The 24305-nt window shown below is 38.0% G+C and overlaps 2 protein-coding genes and 1 long non-coding RNA gene across 3 annotated transcripts in view; all 3 read right to left on the bottom strand.

The window, feature by feature from the left end:
• Positions 1–7373: 7373 nt before the first annotated feature.
• Positions 7374–15317, bottom strand: LOC125276138 (gastrula zinc finger protein XlCGF57.1-like). Its single transcript, XM_048203629.1, has 2 exons — positions 15017–15317; positions 7374–8921 (listed from the first exon to the last, which is right to left on the bottom strand). The coding sequence occupies exons 1-2, from the start codon at positions 15210–15212 to the stop codon at positions 7795–7797; spliced, it is 1323 nt and encodes a 440-aa protein (XP_048059586.1). The 5' UTR covers positions 15213–15317; the 3' UTR covers positions 7374–7794.
• Positions 15318–16309: 992 nt separating this feature from the next.
• On the bottom strand, positions 16310–18783 carry LOC125276204. The gene is made up of 3 exons (XR_007186587.1): positions 18512–18783; positions 17762–17803; positions 16310–17269 (listed from the first exon to the last, which is right to left on the bottom strand). It is a non-coding gene; the product is annotated as an uncharacterized LOC125276204 (long non-coding RNA).
• Positions 18784–21068: 2285 nt separating this feature from the next.
• Positions 21069–24305, bottom strand: part of rapgef5a (Rap guanine nucleotide exchange factor (GEF) 5a) — a 70987-nt gene continuing 67750 nt past the window's right edge. The window contains exons 22-26 of the mRNA XM_048203520.1: positions 23908–23958; positions 23683–23770; positions 23517–23581; positions 23389–23443; positions 21069–22067 (exon numbers count right to left, since the gene is read on the bottom strand). Coding sequence (XP_048059477.1) covers positions 21949–22067; positions 23389–23443; positions 23517–23581; positions 23683–23770; positions 23908–23958 — 378 coding nt within the window. The 3' untranslated portion in view covers positions 21069–21948. The remainder of the gene's footprint in view (positions 22068–23388; positions 23444–23516; positions 23582–23682; positions 23771–23907; positions 23959–24305) is intronic.

Genomic DNA, 24305 nt, shown 5'->3' with positions numbered 1-24305 from the left:
CTTGCGTCTCTATTCTCTTTAGACCTAAAGGCCCATAGTCTGCGCTGTAGATGTTAAATGCATTCTGTAGGGAGAACAAACAGGTTCTAGGCCTGGATGCTCAACCATACATTGTGGTGGACTTTCCAGCTTTTGTATTCTTCTTAAAACTTTGAAAATGTGAAAAAGTAAATGACCTGACATATTGAAAATATGACTGCATAACAGCAATTCAGTTTGTGAAGAAATTGCTGTACCTGTGGTATCTCCTTACAGCATATATTCTCGGGTTCTGTAGGCATTTAGGCACAATTTCCACAAAGACATCTGTAACATGAAGAACCTTTAGTGACAATGCAACTGGTCACATAATTGAAACTGTTATTTATTGTTTATTTATTAAATGGTTGTAAACATACATACAAGAAATTATGAGGTGTCCTTCTAGCCCTGCAAGACCCATTTTTTTTTCTGCTGTGACCTAACGTTTATATTACATCTAAAATCATACCTAGCACTGCATAGGCACACATTACTTAGAAGTTTAAATTATTCGAAAAACATGTTTTTCATGACCATTAAATGTACATATCGTGTTCGTGTTGTGCGCAGTACGCTAGCGTTACCCTGCCAGTACCTTAAAATATAGAGTAAAGTGACATAGTCAACCAACCATTCAGAAACATTCTATTCAAGCCTTAATTGCCGAAGTTCTTCGGGGACCTCCTCTTGTTCCGGGTCTGACTCCGACTCAAATAGATACGGTTGTACCAATGTGCCATCAGACCCTCCCACTGCCATACTTTCCCCAAGGGATATGCTCAACTGTTGTCAAGGTAGCACTCCACCCGTCTTGTGTCGACACTCCCCACGGAAAGAAGGGGTGGGGCGAACAGTAGCTTATTATCATTTAAAGTGCCATGCACCGAAACGCATTGCTGTTAACAGAGCTGTTTTTTACAAGGTAAAAAGGGTGGGTTTTTTTACACAACCATTGAAAATTTTTACTAAAGTAGATTACAGACTTTTCAGGAATACCCTAAAGAATCATAACAACTTGTGGAAAATGGGCATCCAATGTCCCCTTTAAGATCCACAGGAACACTTGATAATTGCAGATGGGTGTGTTGGATCATAGTTAGATCTGAACTCTGCAGGTAGGTAGATCTCCAGGAACAGGATTGAGCACAAAAGGATTCCAGGTTTTAGGGTATGTTCAGAAGTCGGGTCACTTAGATAAGATATAGCAACCTGAGTCAGAACAGTTTGAATGTGTTTGGTGGTTGTAGCTTAAAAATGGTTTATCGGATTTGTGTGCTAAAACAGGTTGAAATCTCACACTTTAATACTAGAAACTAACTTAATAAAACAGGCTGTGTGACTATTAGGAATGATATTAGGATGATCAAAATGTAAAAGATGGTCTAGCTCACAGTGAGTCAGAGGAGCCAGAGACCACCAAGGCTGAGATGACAGAGGAGAAGACCTCGGCAGAGCCGAAAGAGATAAAGACCACCATGGTGAAACTGGTGGAAGAATAGACCACTGTGAAACTGGCAGAGTGGAAAAGCACGAAAGCAGAGCCTGAGTGATAGACATCCACGGCAGAGCCAGAGGGGCCACTGACCACGATGGAGCTGGGGAATCGGAAGATTGAGGCAGACCTGGAGGTGGAGAACAAGATGGAGCTATAGGAACAGAGGACCAGGCGATACCTCAGGTCAAGACCAATATGACATGCTGAAATAGCAGACATATAAACCTTCACTGTAGAAAAGGCTCTGCCATTGTCCAGAAGGTCCTGTAGGAAACATTATGCAACCGAAACCTGAAAGTACCTATCGGAGCACCATCCCTCAAACACCCTACATTTGTCAAGAGCCAGTTTCTGAGGGGAGGGGTGGAATATTTCCCCCTGTACTTGTGAGAGGAGATCCCTGCACACCGAAGACACATCTTGTGAGAGCCTGATCTCCCTCATTGAAAAAGTGAGAGACTGTTGTGAAATGTCTTGATGCGTTCCTATGATAGGAAAGCTCAAAACATAACTGAATTCAACCTGAGACCCAAGTAGACTATCTCCTGTAAATGAGTTAGACAACTCTTTGTCTGATATCTATTGAAACCTTATCTCTCCAGAGGCATCACTAGTGTGTTTGTGTCGCCCCCTGCTTGCTGCAGACACGGCGCACAAACAAGCAGATGGTCCAGATAAGATGTATCTCTGACCCCTGCATTCCTTAACTGCATCAAAGCCCCTTTCACACATTTACTGAATACCCACAGAGCTAGAAAAAGGCTGAAGAGAATTTTCATATACTCGTATGCTGTGCACTGATAAGCAAACCTCAGATATTTGCTGTCAAAATATGCATCCTGGAGATCTACCAAGGTGAACTAAAGTTTTGAGTTACAGCATTTTCACGGAGGACCCGTAAATCCAAGATGGGGTGGAGACCTTCACCTCTTTTGGGAATCATAAAATAATGGGAGTAAAAACACTTGTGGATTCCTTCCATTGGAATCACTCTTATCACTCCTTTTCTCATTAAGGAGGATATTTCTTCCTCCAAAACCTGAGCCGATTCCCCCTGGGCCACTGAAATGACATTGAAAACAGGGGGCTTTAGAATTAATTGAAGTCAGTATCTCCTGTCTATAGTGGTTAAAACCCAGGGATGACTGCGCATACATGCCAGTTCACTGCCTGAGCAGCGAGTGGTTGAGCAATTTTTTTTTTCCACTTTTATCCCATTCTGCACCCTTGGCCCTTGGCCTGGATGCATCAGAGAAAATTATTTTTGATGGGGTGCTTGTGAACTTATGTCTTTCCTTCCTCAGAACAAACCTCATAGATGGAGGAGTAGGCAACTATTTTGGGGTCACCTGAAGAACTTTGAACTGTCCACACAAACAAGTTTCACATTTAAATTCCTTCTCCTTTTCCCAGCAGCAGGGAGAGACAATATCCAAAATAGCCGTCATGTGGACACCAGCTACTTTAAGTACAGAGCATCTCATCCTCATTGACTGCTCGAGATTTGCCAGTTTTTGCTGTGAGATGTTACTTCACTCTTCCACTAAGACACTATTGAGTCTTACACATGCTCCCCCTATTTATGCCCATTCCACATAGACTTCACCGGTTCACTTATTCCAGCATGGTAAAAAGAAATCAAGGAACTGTTCAAGAAGTGCGTTTGAAGAGCCAGTTGGATAAAGGTATAGTCCTCGAGGGATCAGTCACCCTGGGGGAGGAGGAGGAGAGAGATGGCTGCTAGATCCATCTTAGGTCAGTCATTCTGTAACGGATTGGTTGTGGAGTGGAAGGAGTAGAAGGCAAGGAGGTGAGGCAAGGATTTATTTACAGCTTTTAATACAAAACAAGAAGATAAACCAAAACAGGAGGGAAAACTCCAAAAATGAAACAATTTAACATAAAAACACAAGGTAAGAGAGCTAATACAATGATCTACAACAACAGACTGAAAAAGAGAAATGTAAATACACAGGATAATCAACTAAGCTAGAAACAGGAAAGGGAAATAATGAACCATGGAAGTGAACTCAAAAAAGAGGAAGTAAACTCAGGAGATGAAAACAGAAACAAATATAGCTGCAAGCAGCAATTACGGGGCCAAGCAAAAAAGGCACAGCAAGCCAGCCAAGATTGCTGGGAGCGTCAGACCAGCTGCAACAGTAAGCAATTAAAGACCTATTAGGATCATTTTAGGCAAAAGAGCTGAAAAATGATATATACAGTCAATAATAAAGATTTAATGGTTTATCACTTTTGATCAATAGGTGGTGCTGTGACCAAATTAATGTGGTATGGTCAGAGTGAGGTAGCAATGACACTCGCTAAGGATATGACTCCCGTGAAAATAAGTCAACCAGATCAAAAGTTATAAACATATGAAAAAAACACTAGGTGGCGCTGGTTTGAAACTTCTCAGGCTCCTTCGGGACCTTGTGCTGATAACTCATACCGAGTTTCGTAACAATACGCTAATGCGTTCATAAAATACAGCATTTTTGCACAAAATTCAAAATGGCCGACAACCAAAATGGCTGATATGGGAAAATTGGATATCATTCGACTCGGCATGATGCCCCTAATCTAACAAGACCAAATTTATGATTTTTGGACAAACATATTTGAAGCTATAAGCAAAAATAATGACTATTTTGGCTTTTTTGAATCTCCAGACCAGTAGGTGGTGTTGCGACGAAACTCAGCATGTAGGCTCTGGTCTTGCTTGGGATGATTTGTACGAAGTTTGGTCTAAATATGATCAGTCATTGCAGAGATACAGCCATGAGTCCAAACTGGGTGCTCTGTGTTAAATTAATTTGCATGTTTTTTGAGAAGGGTTGAGTTTATCAAAAAGCTTTTGATAACTTTTTGCCAGAATGGTCTGAAGATGATCTGGTTCAATTTTCATAATAATCAGACCAACAGCCTAGGACGAGTTCGAAAAAGTAGGTTTTTCGCAAAATTCAAAATGGCGGACAAACCATAAGTCGAAACCTAGCATGTTTGGTATCGTTAGACTCAACAGGGATTCAGGAGTCTAACGTCATGACTCTTTTGAAAATAAGTTGACCACACCCATATTGATAAGCATTTGAATATTTGATTTTACCACTAGGTGGCGCTGGTCCGAAACTTCTCAGGCTAGTTCAGGGCATCGTGCTGATGACCCATACCGAGTTTTGTGGTGATATGCTAATGCGTTCATAAAATACAGCATTTTAGCACAAAATTCAAAATGGCCGACGGCCAAAATGGCTGATATGGTAATAATGGATATCATTCAACTCGGAATGATGCCCTGAATCTGACGTAACCACATTTATGATTTATGGACAAACCATTCAGAAGTTATTAGCATAAATATCCATTTTTCATATCTCTGGACCAGTAGGTGGCACTGTGCCGAAACACTGCATGTTGCCTCAAGTCATGCTTGTGATGACATGTACAAAGATTGGTCAGAATACGATAAATTGTTTTGAAGATATAGCCTTAAGTGTGATTTTGCGAGCTTTCGGTCGAATTCATTTGTGCCCTATTCGAGAACGGATGGATCTATCGAAAAGCTTTTGATAACATTTTGTAGACATGGTCTGAAGATGATCTGGTCCAATTTTTGTGAAAATCAGAGTAATGTCCTAGGAGGAGTTCGAAAAAGTAGTTTTTTCAGAAAATTCAAAATGGCGGGAAAATTTTCATGACGGAAAATGACGTCATATAGTGCAATCGATTCGACTTGACCCAAGGAATCAGAGGAAAAAAGAATTTTGTTTCTAGGCCATACGGTTCAAAAGTTATTAGCATAAACAGAAGTGCAACTTTGGACAGCTGGTGGCGCTAGAGGGATTGAGTTAGAGACTCCAAATTGGCTATAGACACAGTTCAGACTGTCCTCTATCAGTGTGCCAAATTAATTACGGGGCCAAGCAAAAAAGGCACAGCAAGCCAGCCAAGATTGCTGGGAGCGTCAGACCAGCTGCAACAGTAAGCAATTAAAGACCTATTAGGATCATTTTAGGCAAAAGAGCTGAAAAATGATATATACAGTCAATAATAAAGATTTAATGGTTTATCACTTTTGATCAATAGGTGGTGCTGTGACCAAATTAATGTGGTATGATCAGAGTGAGGTAGCAATGACACTCGCTAAGGATATGACTCCCGTGAAAATAAGTCAACCAGATCAAAAGTTATAAACATATGAAAAAAACACTAGGTGGCGCTGGTTTGAAACTTCTCAGGCTCCTTCGGGACCTTGTGCTGATGACTCATACCGAGTTTCGTAACAATACGCTAATGCGTTCATAAAATACAGCATTTTTGCACAAAATTCAAAATGGCCGACAACCAAAATGGCTGATATGGGAAAATTGGATATCATTCGACTCGGCATGATGCCCCTAATCTAACAAGACCAAATTTATGATTTTTGGACAAACATATTTGAAGCTATAAGCAAAAATAATGGCTATTTTGGCTTTTTTGAATCTCCAGACCAGTAGGTGGTGTTGCGACGAAACTCAGCATGTAGGCTCTGGTCTTGCTTGGGATGATTTGTACGAAGTTTGGTCTAAATATGATCAATCATTGCAGAGATACAGCCATGAGTCCAAACTGGGTGCTCTGTGTTAAATTAATTTGCATGTTTTTTGAGAAGGGTTGAGTTTATCAAAAAGCTTTTGATAACTTTTTGCCAGAATGGTCTGAAGATGATCTGGTTCAATTTTCATAATAATCAGACCAACAGCCTAGGACGAGTTCGAAAAAGTAGGTTTTTCGCAAAATTCAAAATGGCGGACAAACCATAAGTCGAAACCTAGCATGTTTGGTATCGTTAGACTCAACAGGGATTCAGGAGTCTAACGTCATGACTCTTTTGAAAATAAGTTGACCACACCCATATTGATAAGCATTTGAATATTTGATTTTACCACTAGGTGGCGCTGGTCCGAAACTTCTCAGGCTAGTTCAGGGCATCGTGCTGATGACCCATACCGAGTTTTGTGGTGATATGCTAATGCGTTCATAAAATACAGCATTTTAGCACAAAATTCAAAATGGCCGACGGCCAAAATGGCTGATATGGTAATAATGGATATCATTCAACTCGGAATGATGCCCTGAATCTGACGTAACCACATTTATGATTTATGGACAAACCATTCAGAAGTTATTAGCATAAATATCCATTTTTCATATCTCTGGACCAGTAGGTGGCACTGTGCCGAAACACTGCATGTTGCCTCAAGTCATGCTTGTGATGACATGTACAAAGATTGGTCAGAATACGATAAATTGTTTTAAAGATATAGCCTTAAGTGTGATTTTGCGAGCTTTCGGTCGAATTCATTTGTGCCCTATTCGAGAACGGATGGATCTATCGAAAAGCTTTTGATAACATTTTGTAGACATGGTCTGAAGATCTGGTCCAATTTTTGTGAAAATCAGAGTAATGTCCTAGGAGGAGTTCGAAAAAGTAGTTTTTTCAGAAAATTCAAAATGGCGGGAAAATTTTCATGACGGAAAATGACGTCATATAGTGCAATCGATTCGACTTGACCCAAGGAATCAGAGGAAAAAAGAATTTTGTTTCTAGGCCATACGGTTCAAAAGTTATTAGCATAAACAGAAGTGCAACTTTGGACAGCTGGTGGCGCTAGAGGGATTGAGTTAGAGACTCCAAATTGGCTATGGACACAGTTCAGACTGTCCTCTAACTGTGTGCCAAATTTCACAACTTTTTACCATACGGTTCTATGGGCTGCCATAGACTCCAAGAGCGGAAGAATAATAATAATAAGAAAACTAACAATAACAATAGGTGCCTAAGCACCTTCGGTGCTTGGCCCCTAATTGAAAGAGTCCATTAAAACAAAAACAGAGTAAACATGACATGTAGAGATTCTTTCCATCAGTTACAGTTCTGGCTTGGACAGATTAATGAAACTTATTTCAACATTTTTGTTAGGGCTGTACAATTTTTCATATTAATAATAAAGATTATGACTATGATTGCTGCAATTATCTCTCGCATGAACACTTGCTAAAGAGTAAGGCTGTAAACCTGGCATCCTGACCAAAATTTCCCATTGACCCATTGACATAAAACATAGGTCTTCAACCCTGCTCCTGGGGACCCATGGTCAAGCAAAATTTATTTCCAACCTGCTTGAGCACACCTGCCTGTGATTTTCAAGCGATCCAGAAGAACGTGATTAGCTTGTTCAGGTTTGTTTGAATAGAGTTGGTGCTAAACTGTTTTTGGTGCATTTTTAAACTCATCCGATACTGAGGACAGTCTTCTCTATGTGAATTCTCATGTGACGCTCAAGGCTTTTTTCCAATGTGAAACTCTTTCCACACTGAGGGCAGGTGAAAGGCTTCTCTCCAGTGTGAATTCTCATGTGACGCTCAAGGTGTAGTTTCGCTGTGAAACTCTTTCCACACTGAGGGCAGGTGAAAAGATTCTCTCCAGTGTGAAATCTCATGTGACTCATCAGGGTTTTTTTCACTGTGAAACTCTTTCCACACTGAGAGCAGGTGAAAGGCTTCTCTCCAGTGTGAATTGTCATGTGACTCTCAAGGCTTTGTTTCACTGTGAAACTCTTACCACACTTAGAGCAGGTGAAAGGCTTCCCTTCAATGTGAATTCTCATGTGATACTCAAGACTTCTTTTAAATGTGAAACTCTTTATACAATAATGGCAGAAGAAAGGTTTAGATCCAGAGTGAATTCTCATGTGATTATTAAGACTATCTTGTTTGCTGAAACTCTTTCCACACTGAGAGCAGGTGAAAGGCTTCTCTCCAGTATGAATTCTCATGTGATTTTTAAGGCAACTTTTCTCTATGAAACTCTTTCCACACTGAGGGCAGGTGAAAGGCTTCTCTCCAGTGTGAATTCTCATGTGATTCTCAAGGCATATTTTCACTATGAAACTCTTTCCACACTGAGAGCAGGTGAAAGGCTTTTCTCCGGTGTGAATTCTCATGTGAACCTTAAGTCTACTTTGTTGTATGAAACTCTTTCCACACTGAGAGCAGGCAAAAGGTTTCTCTCCAGTGTGAATACTCATGTGATTCTCAAGGCCTTTTTTCTTTACAAACCTCTTTCCACATTGAGGGCAGGTAAAAGGCTTCCCTCCAGTGTGAATTCTCATGTGATTCTCAAAGTTTCGTTTGATTATGTAACCCTTTCCACATTGAGAGCAGGTGAAAGGCTTCTCTCCAGTGTGAATTCTCATGTGAATTTCAAGGTTTTGTTTCAATGTAAAACACTTTCCACACTGAGAACAGGTAAAAGGCTTCTGTTCAGTTTTAATGTGCTGCTTAAGGTTTGCTTGTTGATTGAACCACATCCCAACTTGATGGCAAGTGATGGAATCTTCTTTCAGTTCCTTCTCATCTAAAATGAATATTAAAAGATCAATATCAAATATCAATTGAAGGACAATACAGGTTAGATAGCCAAATTAATTTATGCACCCCAATGACAATGCAACGGGTCTTTTTTTATCTTTGATATACTACAGATTAAATATGTCATTCTCATGTTATTGGTAACAGTAATATAGAGGGCTGCATTGGGTTTGGGCTCCCGCGGGACCCGCGGGACCCAACGCAAATCTCGCGGGAGCGGGCGGTTTTACCTTTGCTGCGGGCGGGAGTGGGCGGTCAGAAAACTTTGCGGGAGACCCGCGGGAAACGGTGGGATTTGGCGTGTAATATAAATGGAGTCAACAAATGAAGTTGAGAAGAAAATTAAAGCGGCTCTTTACTTGACAAAAGCAAAGCAAGAAAAAGCAGACACTTGGAAACAATTCTTAAAATTCGCACGTTTTATTTTGAGCATTCTCGCATGATCTAGTGCACCGTCAGAGAGGGCATTCAGTGTGTGTGGACAGAACATGGAAGAAAGACGCACAAGTCTGCGACCGCAGTCAGTCAGCAATATACTTTCCCTTCATAGTAATATGGAGTAAGCAATGCAAGGCCCAGTGATCATTCGTTTAAGTAGGCTACGTTATTTTTATTTATTTATTAGTATTATTTATTTTCTTTGCAATAGCCTGTTAAGCAAGGTATTCCATTTAATTTATTTACTTCATTTTGTATTTAATTTGTTTAAAGTATATCTATGTGTTTAAGTTAAAGTTATTTCGTATTGTGCTTGGCTTATTTACTTAAACTGTTATTTAAACTGCTTGTTTAGTTAATCGTTCGGTGAGTGTGTATGCAGTAGCCGTTTAAAAACTGAGGTGCCGCTAGTTGTGGTTTTGTTAACGGTTAATGTTTTATAACGCTAATAAAAAAATACCCAATGATTTTATCACGTGTGGTGCTTTGGTTTTGCGGCTACTTCATCTTATTTAAACGCAATCATGTTTAAAGTCTGGTATTCTGGATGTTAATTTGACCGAATTTAGTCTGAGAGTATTTGTTTAGGCCTTTTTTTTTTACAAGCTCTGAGAGAAAGTCCGCGGGAGCGGGCGGGAGTGGACACAAACTTTGCGGGCGCGGGCGGGAGTGGAACATGTGGGTTGCGGGAGCGGGCGGTCTTGGTCAGATATTCAGCGGGAGCGGGCGGGTGCGGGTTAAGGAAATCAGTCCCGCACAGGGCTCTACAGTAATACAAGGATATTTTTAAAATGCAATTTGCATTTCCTTTTCTATGATCAGATAGCTATCAGATTTATAAAAACGATTGCATTTACACTTGGCCACATAAATGTTTCTCCGCAAAACGTATCTATATCCGATCTTCAATTCCCGCGCTATATGCAGAGTTCACGTCACTAAAAGCAACAAATATGAGCTGTATTTTATTGACCATCAGCTTATTTCAAAATCAAAGACGCAATAGGAGAGAGCGTGGCAACAGCACTGGTAAGATCATTTACTCTCATTACTTTTAATGAAGATTATTGTGCTTTGAGTGCCTGAGACTTCTTTTCAGCTTGATTTGCGTGTTTACATGTTGTCTTACTGAACAGATATCAGCTGCTCATCTGCGGCGATGCGTGCTGCAGTAGCGCTGTCATATCTGGCTATAACATGCTATTTAGCCCTTAACACACGCTCACACGTTTATTTTTTAGTATTTTTGGGAGGAGTTAAATTTACATATGTGGTTTCAACAACCAGTTGCATTTAGACCTGTTCAGTTTTGACTGGAATGCATCCCAGAATCACTCCTGAAGTGGTTTGAGTGATCGGATTTATATCCATCTCGAATGTTTCGAAGGGCATTTAGACCTGGAGTCTCATTTATAAAGCGTGTGTACGCACAAAACAGAGCTCATGCATGCCTTAAACAGCTATAAACAAAGTTCACACAGCTAATATAACCCTCAAAATGGATCTTTACAAAGTGTTCGTCATGCAACATGTCTAATCGTGTAAGTATGGTATTTATTTGGAAGTTTACTTTTGATTCTGCATGAGTTTGATTGTGCTCCGTGGCTAACGGCTAATGCTACACTGTTGGAGAGATTTATAAAGAATGAAGTTGTGTTTATAATTTCTACAGACTGCAAGTGTTTAAAAAATGAAAATAATGACAATCTTGTCTCCGTGAATACAGTAATAAACGATGGTAACTTTAACCACATTTAACAGTACATTAGCAACATGCTAACGAAACATTTAGAAAGACAATTTACAAATATCACTAAAAATATCATGTTATCATGGATCATGTCAGTTATTATTGCTCCATCTGCCATTTTTCGCTATTGTCCTTGCTTGCTTGCCTAGTCTGATGATTCAGCTGTGCACATCCAGACGTTTATACTGGCTGCCCTTGTCTAATGCCTTTCATAATGTTGGGAACATGAGCTGGCATATGCAAATATTGGGGGCGTACATCTTAATGATCCCGACCGTTACGTAACAGTCGGTGTTATGTTGAGATTCGCCTGTTCTTCGGAGGTCTTTTAAACAAATGAGATTTATATAAGGAGGAAACAATGGTGTTTGAGACTCACTGTATGTCATTTCCATGTACTGAACTCTTGTTATTCAACTATGCCGAGGTAAATTCAATTTTTGAATCTAGGGCACCTTTAAACTCGCATGGAAACTCACGTTTTCATTTTGATTTACACATTTACATTAATGTTACACTTTCACTAATGGCGATAAGAACGTAAATTACATTAGCAGACATTATGGAGAAGTTAAACAAACGTGATATGAATTTACATAGCAGATGTGCTACTTTCTATCACTTTTCCTGTGACACACTGCTTTAATGACAGCGAGGAGTGCTAGGAGCATAATAATTCCTCTTTAAACTACACTGCAGATGTTATACAAAATATTTTAGCGAGATCGATGATCAGTGATGCACACTTAATAGACGATAGACTATGGAAGAAACGGCTGGATTCGGTGGTCGAACGGTCCCTTGTCCTGTTTGAATAGTTCCAATGATAATAGCTTACTAAACCGCAGCTGCACGGAGGTGTTGATGTCGTGTGAAGGATCTTCAAACAATTACCACTGTATTTGAAGAATATAATTTGAGGAAAATGGTAAGATTTGCACGTTTCCTTTTTAAAATACTTCAGTGAAGCACCGAGACAGACAATTGTATTTACACTGCAATAAATAAGTAGGCATATCCGTTTACACTAAAAATATAGCCTATAAACTTCCTAAAAGATATGTTCACCTTATCAGCAAAACTGCATAAATTTGATTCGAATTGTTTAAAACAATTAAAATACTATCTGGCCAGTGGAAATGAATGAATCAACTCTATTCTAAAACCTTTATCTTAAGTATTTAATACAATTTTGATATATTTATTCTTAAACATAAGAATATTGGATGATTTTTAGCAATGTAATGTGTATGGCACAAATGTTAACCATTTTGTCACGTGGATGGGAACATGCATGAAAATGATATGCAGATGAGGTTATGCGTAGTAAAACTAGGCATCCTAAGCTCCATATATGGTGATTTTGGGGAGGAGACAGGGTGGAGATGCACGTACGCACAATCTTCCACTGACTGGGATTTATAAAGAAATTTGTGCGCAGGTTCTGGAGTACGCATGGTTTTATAAATCTGTTTTTTTTTGTGCGTACGCAGAATCTAGCTTTTGCACGTACGTACACTTTTAGGATGAAATCTACGCAAAGTTTTATAAATGAGACCCCAGGGGTCTCATTTATAAAGCGTGCGTACGCATAAAACGGGGCTGGAAACGTGCGTACGCCAGTTCCCACGCAAAGGTTGTGATCTATAAAAACAAACTTGACGGGAGAATGTGCGCACCTTTAAACAAACTTTGAGCTGTGCGTACGCACATTCTGGAGACAAAAGTGATATGAATTGAGATAGTAGATGTGCTACTTTCGATCACTTTTCCAGTGACACGCTGCTTTAATGAAAGCGAGGAGCGCTGGGAGCACAATGATTCCTCTTTAAACTAAACTGCAGATGTTATGACAAAATAGTTTTTCGAGAATGACGATCAGTGATGCACACTTAACTTCGATATTATGGAAGACACTGCTGGATTCGGTGGTCGAACGGTCCGTTGTCCAGTTTGAATAGGTCCAATAATATCTTATTGTACAACCACAGCTGCAGGAGGTGTTGATGTCGTGTGAAGGATCTTCAAACAATTACCATTTGAAGGATATAATTTGAGGAAAACGGTAAGATTTGCATGTTTTCTTTTTAAAATACTTTGTCAGTGACGTGCCGAGTCAGACAATTGTATTTACACTGCAATAAATAAGTAGGCCGATCTGTTTCCACTAAAAATAGCCTATAAACTTCCTAAAAGATATGTTTACCTTATCAGCAAAACTGCATAAATGTGATTTGAATTGTTTAAAACTAAAATACTATCTGGCCAGTGAAAATGAATGAATCAACTCTATTCTAAAACCTTTATCTGAAGTATTTTATACAATTTTGTTTTTATGGATATTTTGATATATTTATTCTAAAACATAAAGAGGATATTGGATGATCTTTATCAATATAATGTGTGGCACAAAATGTCCATATCTAATATTTTCCAATGTCTTGTACCTTTGACGGTGTTAACCGTGGTGTCACGTGGATGGGAATATGTATGTAAATGATATGCAGATGAGGTTATGCATAGTAAAACTAGGCGTCGTAAGCTCCATATATGGTGATTTCGGGGAGGAGACAGGGTGGAGATGCACGTACGCACAATCTTCTGCTGACTGGGATTTATAAAGGGATTTGTGCGCAGGTTCTGGCGTACGCATGGTTTTATAAATGTGCGTACGCAGAATCTAGCTTTTGCGCGTACGTACAATTTTAGTAGGGATCCTACGCACAGTTTTATAAATGAGACCCCTGGTCTTTTCACGATCAGATAGCTATCCGATCAGAGAAAACACATGAAGTGACCAGGTGTAAACAGGCCCTAAATGAGAAACTAAGATCCAACTTTGGAGGTGGACATAGATGCATGTGGCCACATTGTATTTGTAGCATTAACACTACATGGACAACATGAAGGACCACCTACTCACATAACACAAACATTCAAAAAATATTCAGTCAAAAATTGTGTGCATATATGTTTTAGAAACAAACTGACATTTAAATATCAAGTTTTAGAAACAAATTAACATTTAAATATCAAAGTCCAAGTTGCATAGGCAGTGACTTCTTTTTCTGTAAGTCTAATAGCTGCATTTTAATAATAATAAAACAAAGTAAAATGACCATAATGAAGAAATATAAATAAAAAGGTTCCCATGGTTTGTGAAGAAATCATTCTTTTGAATAATTCAGGTAGTTTTACTAGGGCTGGGTAAAAAAAAATATTGATTTCTCGATTTTAATCGATTCTCATTTTTACGAACCGATATCAATTCTTAAATCCCAAGAATCAATTAGTCTAGTCTGTTTTCAGTTGATGAATGAACAGAACATGTAGCGTGCCTCCCATCCAATAAATCGCAATAATCTTTGTGCTTTGTTACTTTTGATATGAAGCAAAGTCTCAGATTTCAAATGACGTCTTTCTTATTATGAGATTCTAAAAATAAATACCATTTTGGTGCTGTTTAATGTGTAGAGCCAGATTGCTGTAGCCTCAGTTCAAGAGAAGCGGCAGCCTAAATTCAGTCATGCAGCAGGCTCTTCTGCCACTCAGTCCGGCTGAGGGAGCGCGTTCCGGCGGGAAAGTGACGTCAATGCATACCCTCTATACTTTGAAAATGACTGTACGCATACTTTGGGCTTGAGAGAATCATACCCAAAACTAATCGGAAGAAAGACGGAAGAGTATATCTGATTATTTCGGGGTTTTGCTCTATACAAGTCACTTTTGCAAGTCATCCGCAACAGTTTATTTTATACACAGATTTGCGCTTGCAATCTTATGTAGGCTACACCTTTACCAATCTGTTCATGCAAATCTTTTTGGTATCATTTTATCTTCGTGAACAACAATAAACAGATACAGATTGACGTAAGTGTAGATAATCAACTTGCCCTGTTTTACATTCGTCCGATCTTGCCCTGGTGAAGACTGGCAGGTTTTCGTCTTCACATCTGGTGTTTGTGTCGTCTGGATGTTTTCATTCTGCTCCATCTTTATCATCACACTATCTTGCTTCTCAAACTCTAGTGAGGCAGCTGAGTCCTTCCTAGTCCAATCCCGCGGAGTCTTGTAGGTTACAGTCCTCATCTGCAGAATGAGACGCTGTAGTAAAGCGTTTCTCAACAGGGGCGTTCAGAGAACATCGGGGGCGGCGCCACACCCCTCCCCCTACCCAAAGTTTTGTTTTCCAACATGTGATTAATTTCCCACCTTTATTCATAAAATTACCCTAAAGATTATTTCGTTTGTAGCCTATTTGGTTTTATGACTACTCTGGTTGAGGACGAGTATGTCTCAGAACCAGTTGTGTTTTAAAATGAGGAGACAAATTCCTCACATTTTCTTTTATTTATCAAATGTAGATTTATGTCCATGTTACACTTAATTTTCCTGGTTAAGTATATTTATAACATAATAACATTACATAAAAAAAGAGAGACCAAATACAATTCTGTTGTAACGTTCTATTTATTAAGTCTTTTTAATAGTCAATCTATTTTCATTAGTCGTCAAGCTTGTACACACTGCTCACAGACACGAAAATGTAGGCCTACCTTAAATTTCCCCAAGTATGGCAAGCCATTTTAACATTTAATCCTTAAAACGTACTAGTTTTCATGCTACTAGTGTTTATTCTTAGATACATTTTTAAATAAACTACTTATTCATTAGATAAAAGTTCTTATTACAATAGTGGCTAGTATTTAATAAAACTTTACTTGTTAAGAACAATTAGAACTAATACTTGCTAACATGTTTATAAAACATACTTCAATGTTATAATTTATGACCGATCAGACACAATTATTCCTTATTTTTAACAAATAGTTCAACAGACCCCTCACACAGCAATAAAACGAGGTGCCAAAGTGTCTGTGAACAACCCCCAATAGGTAGTAAAGGCCTCTGGTTACCATGGCAACAAAGACACATCAGCAAGGTAAGAAGGTTTTACGACCCAAAGGAATGTAGGGAGTCAATGGAAGGGATTGTCTTTTGTATTGTATACGGTGTTTGATGTACTCTCTGTGTGTGTGTGTATGTGTGTGTGTGTGTGTGTGTGTGTGTGTGGATGTGGATGGAGCTCTGAAGGTTGTGCTGTGATGAGGATTCAAATTTTGGCTCATACTTTTGAAATTATTACCAAAAATGATTACAATAATTAATTCATTTAAGACAGCATATAATGTTACATAAATCTTTTATTGACATTTGCCTTTGAACATTATTGTAAAAATGCAGGTTATAGAAAAGACGTGTGGTTTCTATAGCAACAGACTGTAAATATATTGCTTTGAATCTGTCTTTTTTAACATGAAGTCTTATATTCAGAGCATATCTATATTTACATTTGCAGATTACAACAACTCCCCATAATGTTCATCATCAGTGGCTTTCTGTACTGCTTTTTTGACAACGACAGGTCAGTCCTGTTTCCTCTCTATTGAAATTAATTTGTAGACTCTCATCATTACAGGACCCGGAGCCTGAGGTTTACAGCTTTAGAACAGCAAACCTCAAAATAATCAATTTAACCGAGAGAATCTTACAAAAACTGTCAAAAAAGATCCAAAGGCCAAGTTAAGACTGTTTTAAGATCTAGTCTGATCAAATAGTAATTAGTTAGGGCTAATCAGTATTACTTGCTTTGCCAATTCAAATTAGTAAAATATACTTTTTTTATGTAACTGACAAAGTTATGACCAGTCTTGAGGAAACAATGAGATGACTAACTTAGACTAGTCTAAACAGTTTATGCAACCCAACACAGAGCCCCGCACATGAGCGAAATAGTAAATCGTGCGCACCTTTTAGCGAATCGAAGGATCGAAATAATAAATCGTGCGCACGTTTTAGCGAATCCAGGGAAGGAAATAGTAAATCGTGCGCACGTTTTAGCTAATCGAGGGAACGAAATAGTAAATCGTGCACACGTTTTAGCGAATCGAGGGAACGAAATAGTAAATCGTGTGCACGTTTTAGCTAATCAAACGAACGAAATAGTAAATCGTGCGCACCTTTTAGCGAATCGAAGGATCGAAATAATAAATCGTGTGCACGTTTTAGCGAATCCAGGGAAGGAAATAGTTAATCGTGCGCACCTTTTAGTGAATCGAATGAATGAAATAGTAAATTGTGTGCACCTTTTAGCAATCGAAGGATCGAAATAGTAAATCGGACGTTTTACGAAAAGGGAAGGAAATAGTAAATCGTGCGCACGTTTTAGTGAATCGAACGAAATAGTAAATCGTGCGCACCTTTTAGTGAATCGAACGAATGAAATAGTAAATCTTGTGCACGTTTTAGCGAATCAAGGGAACGAAATAGTAAATCGTGCGCACGTTGTAGCAAATCGAGGGAACGAAATAGTAAATCGTGCGCACGTTTTAGCGAATCGAGGGAACGAAATAGTAAATCGTGCACACGTTTTAGCTAATCAAATGAGCGAAATAGTAAATCGTGCGCACGTTTTAGCGAATCGAGGGAACGAAATAGTAAATCGTGCGCACGTTTTAGCGAATCGAAGGATCGAAATAATAAATCGTGTGCACGTTTTAGCGAATCCAGGGAAGGAAATAGTTAATCGTGCGCACGTTTTAGTGAATCGAATGAATGAAATAGTAAATTGTGTGCACCTTTTAGCTAATCGAACGAACGAAATAGTAAATCGTGCGCACCTTTTAGCGAATCGAAGGATCGAAATAATAAATCGTGTGCACGTTTTAGCGAATCCAGGGAAGGAAATAGTTAATCGTGCGCACCTTTTAGTGAATCGAATGAATGAAATAGTAAATTGTGTGCACCTTTTAGCGAATCGAAGGATCGAAATAGTAAATCGTGTGCACGTTTTAGCGAATCAAGGGAAGGAAATAGTAAATCGTGCGCACGTTTTAGTGAATCAAGGGAACGAAATAGTAAATCGTGCGCACCTTTTAGTGAATCGAACGAATGAAATAGTAAATCTTGTGCACGTTTTAGCGAATCAAGGGAACGAAATAGTAAATCGTGCGCACGTTTTAGCGAATCGAGGGAACGAAATAGTAAATCGTGCACACGTTTTAGCTAATCAAATGAGCGAAATAGTAAATCGTGCGCACGTTTTAGCGAATCTAGGGAACGAAATAGTAAATCGTGCGCACGTTTTAGCTAATCGAGGGAACGAAATAGTAAATCGTGCACACGTTTTAGCGAATCGAGGGAACGAAATAGTAAATCGTGCGCACGTTTTAGCTAATCGAGGGAACGAAATAGTAAATCTTGCGCACGTTTTAGCTAATCGAGGGAACGAAATAGTAAATCGTGCACACGTTTTAGCGAATCAAGGGAACGAAATAGTAATCGTGCGCACGTTTTAGCGAGGGAACGAAATAGTAAATCGTGCGCACCTTTTAGCGAATCGAAGGATCGAAATAATAAATCGTGTGCACGTTTTAGCGAATCCAGGGAAGGAAATAGTTAATCGTGCGCACCTTTTAGTGAATCGAATGAATGAAATAGTAAATTGTGTGCACCTTTTAGCGAATCGAAGGATCGAAATAGTAAATCGTGTGCACGTTTTAGCGAATCAAGGGAAGGAAATAGTAAATCGTGCGCACGTTTTAGTGAATCAAGGGAACTAAATAGTAAATCGTGCGCACCTTTTAGTGAATCGAACGAATGAAATAGTAAATCTTGTGCACGTTTTAGCGAATCAAGGGAACGAAATAGTAAATCGTGCGCACGTTTAGCGAATCGAGGGAACGAAATAGTAAATCGTGCACACGTTTTAGCTAATCAAATGAGCGAAATAGTAAATCGTGCGCACGTTTTAGCGAATCAGGGAACGAAATAGTAAATCGTGCGCACGTTTTAGCTAATCGAGGGAACGAAATAGTAAATCGTGCACACGTTTTAGCGAATCGAGGGAACGAAATAGTAAATCGTGCGCACGTTTTAGCTAATCGAGGGAACGAAATAGTAAATCTTGCGCACGTTTTAGCTAATCGAGGGAACGAAATAGTAAATCGTGCACACGTTTTAGCGAATCAAGGGAACGAAATAGTAAATCGTGCGCACGTTGTAGCAAATCGAGGGAACGAAATAGTAAATCGTGTGCACGTTTTAGCGAATCGAGGGAACGAAATAGTAAATCGTGCGCACGTTTTAGCTAATCGAACGAACGAAATAGTAGATCGTGTGCACGTTTTAGCGAATCGAGAGAACGAAATAGTAAATCGTGCGCACGTTTTAGCTAATTGAACGAATGAAATAGTAAATCGTGCGCACGTTTTAGCGAATCGAGGGAACGAAATAGTAAATCGTGCGCATGTTTTACTAATCGAGGGAACGAAATAGTAAATTGTCCGCATGTTTTACTAATGGAGGGAACGAAATAGTAAATCGTGCGCATTTTTTACTAATCAAGGGAACGAAATAGTAAATCGTGCGCACGTTTTAGCGAATCAAGGGAACAAATTAGTAAATCGCGCGCACCTTTTAGTGATTTACTTTTTTCTCTGCATGTCATGTGCGGGGCTCCGGATATTTCACCCCAAAATTTAACAAAAAAGAAAAAAATACTTGAAAACTTTTTTTTCTCACATTGTGACATTATTTTCATGACAATTAAGCACATTTAAACAAAAAATAAATAAATAAATAAATAAACCGACCCCTTGAAATTGTTTACTGCAAATAATAATAATAACAATTAAAATGTATTTAAATAGTGAAGCATACATCATGGTAGTATTTGTTGTGAAATAAAATAAAGGATGTTTTTCATTTCTTATTTATTACTCCTTGGGGTGAAATGTGTGACCCTGACATTTTTTGTAAGATTCACCAAACCATCAGACAGGCAATTATTTTGATCAGCATCTCTATCTGTGAATGACACATAGTATGTTCTGTGCCTGGAAACAACCCTTCAAACACAAAATAACACAAGTGCTATAGATATAGATATACATACATTAAAAGCTCTGTGTTGTCAATCACAGGACATTCAGGTGAGATGTTTGCACTTCTGTGTCTGTGAACAAATGTGGCAGTGTGGAAACAGATGGAGTTCAGAGGGCACAGCGAGCCGAATTACACCGTACAAATACTGTAGAAAATCAGCCGTCTGTGGCCTAAAAACTCTGACTCTTTCCTGAGCTGTTCATTTAGAAATCTAGAATTCCCTTTAAAATTTGAACCAATCGTGGTAAAGAAAACGAAGCGATGTAACCAAACTCAGATTTTGACATCAAATCCCATTTAAGAAGTAGTTTTGATCTGTGCTGGATCACATCACATCAGAACAGAGCGGGGTTCATTGCTGCAGCTAAGGCTTTTATAAAACATTTCACAATATTAAAATGTTCTCATATTGCATTGCTCTCCCGTAATAGTGCTTGGCACAGAAACGTGTGTTTGCAAATGACTCTCAACTTATTTCTTTACATTTATAAACGTATATACATTCTTACACGATAATGTACAAACAAAGATGTAAGTGCAAATACAATATGCATGCATGTCACTTTAAAATCTCTTTAAAACGGAAATGAGTTTCACACAAGAGCTTCAGAACTGCGAATATAAACAACTGTATCCGAATGCAATGGCAGAGAGCGAGTGAAGGGCAAAAACTCCACAAAACTAACATCTTCAAGAGCCTCGACCATCGAACGGTCGAAGAAATAATTACTATGAAATAATACTGTCAGGTCACTGTAACAATTACACTTAAGAAAAGCTTCAGTCACTGGCATGTCATGGGAAAGACTGGCTGCTGTCACATCTGGATTGAGATCAAACTGGAAACATTAAATAATAGGAAATAAAAACCCCTCAACATAACAAGATTCAGTATAAAGCGAGTACTTGGCTCTATAAGACATCATCATGACCTTTGACACCAGTTGTGTTTGTTCGTTCAGTCTGAGTTTATAATAGGGCCGGGCGATATTTTTTGTGTGTGTGTGTGTGTGTGTGTGTGTTTATAAAATATCATATTTATAAAATGAAGCAACATTGTGATGATTTTATTTGGCCATCGAGTTTCTGATTTTGACTTCAGTAGCAATTAAAAGTTTGATTCTTTTCAAACTGTATTTTTTTAATGAACTAATTCAAATCTCTGATTCAATGATTTGTTTGCATCAAGTCTTTTATATGTTAATATTGCTATTTATGTACTGTTATATTTACTGTATTTTACTACTTGCATTAAACATTTTCAATCTAACTGGCAACAATTTCTATTTGGTTGAAATTCCTAGAAGAAATCAGCCTTCAGAGCAAATATATAAAAATTAATATATACCGAACACGTTCAAAAGGCTGAAAAAATTAAAATATATATTTTACATCTTTTTTAAAATTAAAATATTAATTTTAATATACTATTATCACTATAATATCGCCCAGCCCTAACTGTCTAAGTAATAAATTCTTATATAAATATGGTCCAGAATGCTGGTAGCATTTCAACAAAACAATGCTTTAAAGTTTACACTTTTCCTGCGGACAGGTAAAAAGCTTTTATCGACTTATCTATTTTTGACATTACGAAATAAACACTTTATTCACATCAAGAGAACACAACTTGTGTGCTCAAGCAGACTGATTTACTGTGTTCTCTCATCAATTTGGCTGTGAAAGAGCTCTGTGACGCCCCCTGGTGGAGTAAATCCCACTAATATCCACTAACAGTGTCCGTTCAGTCAGTGCTGGGAGCTGGAATCGGTCTGTGTGTCCGCTGAAGATGCCGTCATGTGTGAGAGCAACTCAACCTATCCGTGAGGAGCGCAACTGCGTTTCCAGTGAACGTCCAGCAGGCGGCGCTCTCGCTCTCTCAGACTCTGGGCTCCAGTCTGTGAGACAGTTCAAACAGTGTCTGCTGATTGTCAATGATGTGAAGGTAATGGACACTCGATCGCACTTCAGCACTGTCACACGGGGAAAGCTCATTTCCTGGGAAGCGGAGAAATCAATGGAGTTAAAAGATTTATTCACCTCAGTTCTAATGAAGAGAGAGAGATGCGGCACTGCTGCATTTCGCACTAAGCTTGACCTGAGATATTAATTAGAACTTAATTCATATGGATGCATCAATATAGACAATTTGCAGGATAATTAGCTGTGTCTGTAAATACAAAAAATAAATAAGTAAATAAATGCATTTTTTTATAGCTGATCACTAATATGATACATTTGCACGTTTTAATAATCAAAATAATAATGATATAAAACACTAAGATTGGCTAATACTATTATAATAACTCAAATATTGCATATATTTATTAATATAGAGTCTATAACCAGAGATTACGTATGTTTGGTTATGATTTGGTTGATATTCTTGTTTGATAATTGCTCTTTATACTTTTAAATAACATTAATTCATTCTCAAGTCAGAAACAATTAGAAAACACTTTAAAACAAAGCGTTTATTTTTGAAAATAAATTTGCAAACATTTAGATTGCAAAAAACACAGCAAACATCGCAATTAGAACAACAAATTTTTTTAGAAATAATAATAATATAAAATATTGTATTCTTGTACTTAAATAACAGCATATAAACAAAAATATGCAAACATATAATATATATTTATAATATATTTAATATTACTTTATTAAACAAAAATAATCTGTCAAAAAAAGTAGCATTATTATATTTTAATAATAAAATATAAACTAAAATAACTAAATAATTACAGTTAGCTGATAATTAGCTGTGAGCTGTATATATATATTATTATTATTATTTTTATATATTACCTTTATTATTTGTTATTTAATTGTAAATGCATATTTTTATGGCTGATCACCGATATGATAGCTTATAAAATTGTAGTTTTAATATTTTATATCTTATAATAAGATAAGGATGATACTACTCAAATATTGTATATATTTATTAATATACAGTATATAACCAGAGATTAGAAATGGTTCAAGGAACAAAATCAGGAACCAAATTCCTTTTAAATTGTTTCAGAGTGAAAACATTAAACATTAAAACATAATTTTTAAATGCTGGTAACTGGTTAATAATGTTATTTTGTAATCATTTTTTACTAAACCAAAGATCCGCATTTTTTTTTCACAATTACAGTTTTTGCTCAGAATGCCAAATTTAAAAAAAAATCACTAAAAATCCCTGATTTTAAGGCATAATCTGTGTTTATATTAAATAAACCTTGTGGCAATCGTGTGATGCTTTCATTTTGATTTGTAAAAATCATAAATTAGCTTTGTGATTGGACAGTCAACAGGAGGAAAGACTGACCTGCTTGATCCGTCTGACAGTGGCGAATGAGGCGGACGGTGTCGGCGATCATGTGCTGAAAACACAGACAGACATCAATAACACATCTGAAGAGTGACCGGTGAAGACTCTCAATCACTGACACTCACCAGCTTCTCAAAATTCACCAGATTATCATGAAATGTTTTGTTCCCCTCATGGATGAAGGTGATATCTGAAAACCAACAGAGATCACAACATTACGAGACCCAGAAACAAATCACAAGCCATCACTTGTGTCATCATTTCCTTGACATCAGCGGGCGGCACGTTTACCTTTAAGCAGCAGAGGCATGAAGGGTATTTTAGGCGGCTTCATTTTCTTGAAAGCGTCTCTGTAGGCTTTGTGATTCATAGATGGATCCTGAGGAAGAAGTCAGATGAATCTCTTTACGTTACTCTTGAGGCACGACGACGGATGTACATTTCATAAAGTCGACATGAAATCAAAACAACTATATTTATGTTTGTTTTATGTTTATGTAACTGAGTTTGACTTACCGTCAACAGCTCAAGTTCAGAGAAAAGCTTCTTGAATTTTCCAGGAACTTTCTGCAGGAAAGAGAGCCACAGAAACTGAATATCTCCTCCTTGTTTAAAGTCACCATGAAATCAAAATTGACAATTCTTATTTTTAATGGAGGATTGCAGTATTTATTATAAATTATTTATCCATGTACATCATTATTTTTTTTAAATTTGTGTGCCTCGAGATCTTTAATCAAAATATCTTTCCCTTCCTCTTGCAGGATCTCTTCTCTTCTCTGATGACTTGTTTACTGTTGTGAGGGCGGGGCAACCTGTCACTCACATGAGATCCACCAATAGCAAACCACAACCATCCAATCAACTCCCCATGGACAAAATCAAGCCCTGTCCCACATTTTTTCTTGTTCAAG

Source organism: Megalobrama amblycephala, linkage group LG9 (genome assembly GCF_018812025.1).
Source record: "Megalobrama amblycephala isolate DHTTF-2021 linkage group LG9, ASM1881202v1, whole genome shotgun sequence".
NCBI lineage: Eukaryota > Metazoa > Chordata > Actinopteri > Cypriniformes > Xenocyprididae > Megalobrama > Megalobrama amblycephala.
The sequence above is the reverse complement of the archived record's forward strand: the minus strand, read 5'-3'. Positions and strand labels throughout refer to the sequence as shown.

Coding starts and splice junctions, on each gene's coding strand:
- LOC125276138 (XM_048203629.1), bottom strand. CDS start 15,212: ATGAGGACTGTAACCTACAAGACTCCGCGGGATTGGACTAGGAAGGAC. Junction 8,922..15,016: donor TCGGACGAATGTAAAACAGG/GCAAGTTGATTA, acceptor TATTCATTTTAG/ATGAGAAGGAACTGAAAGAA.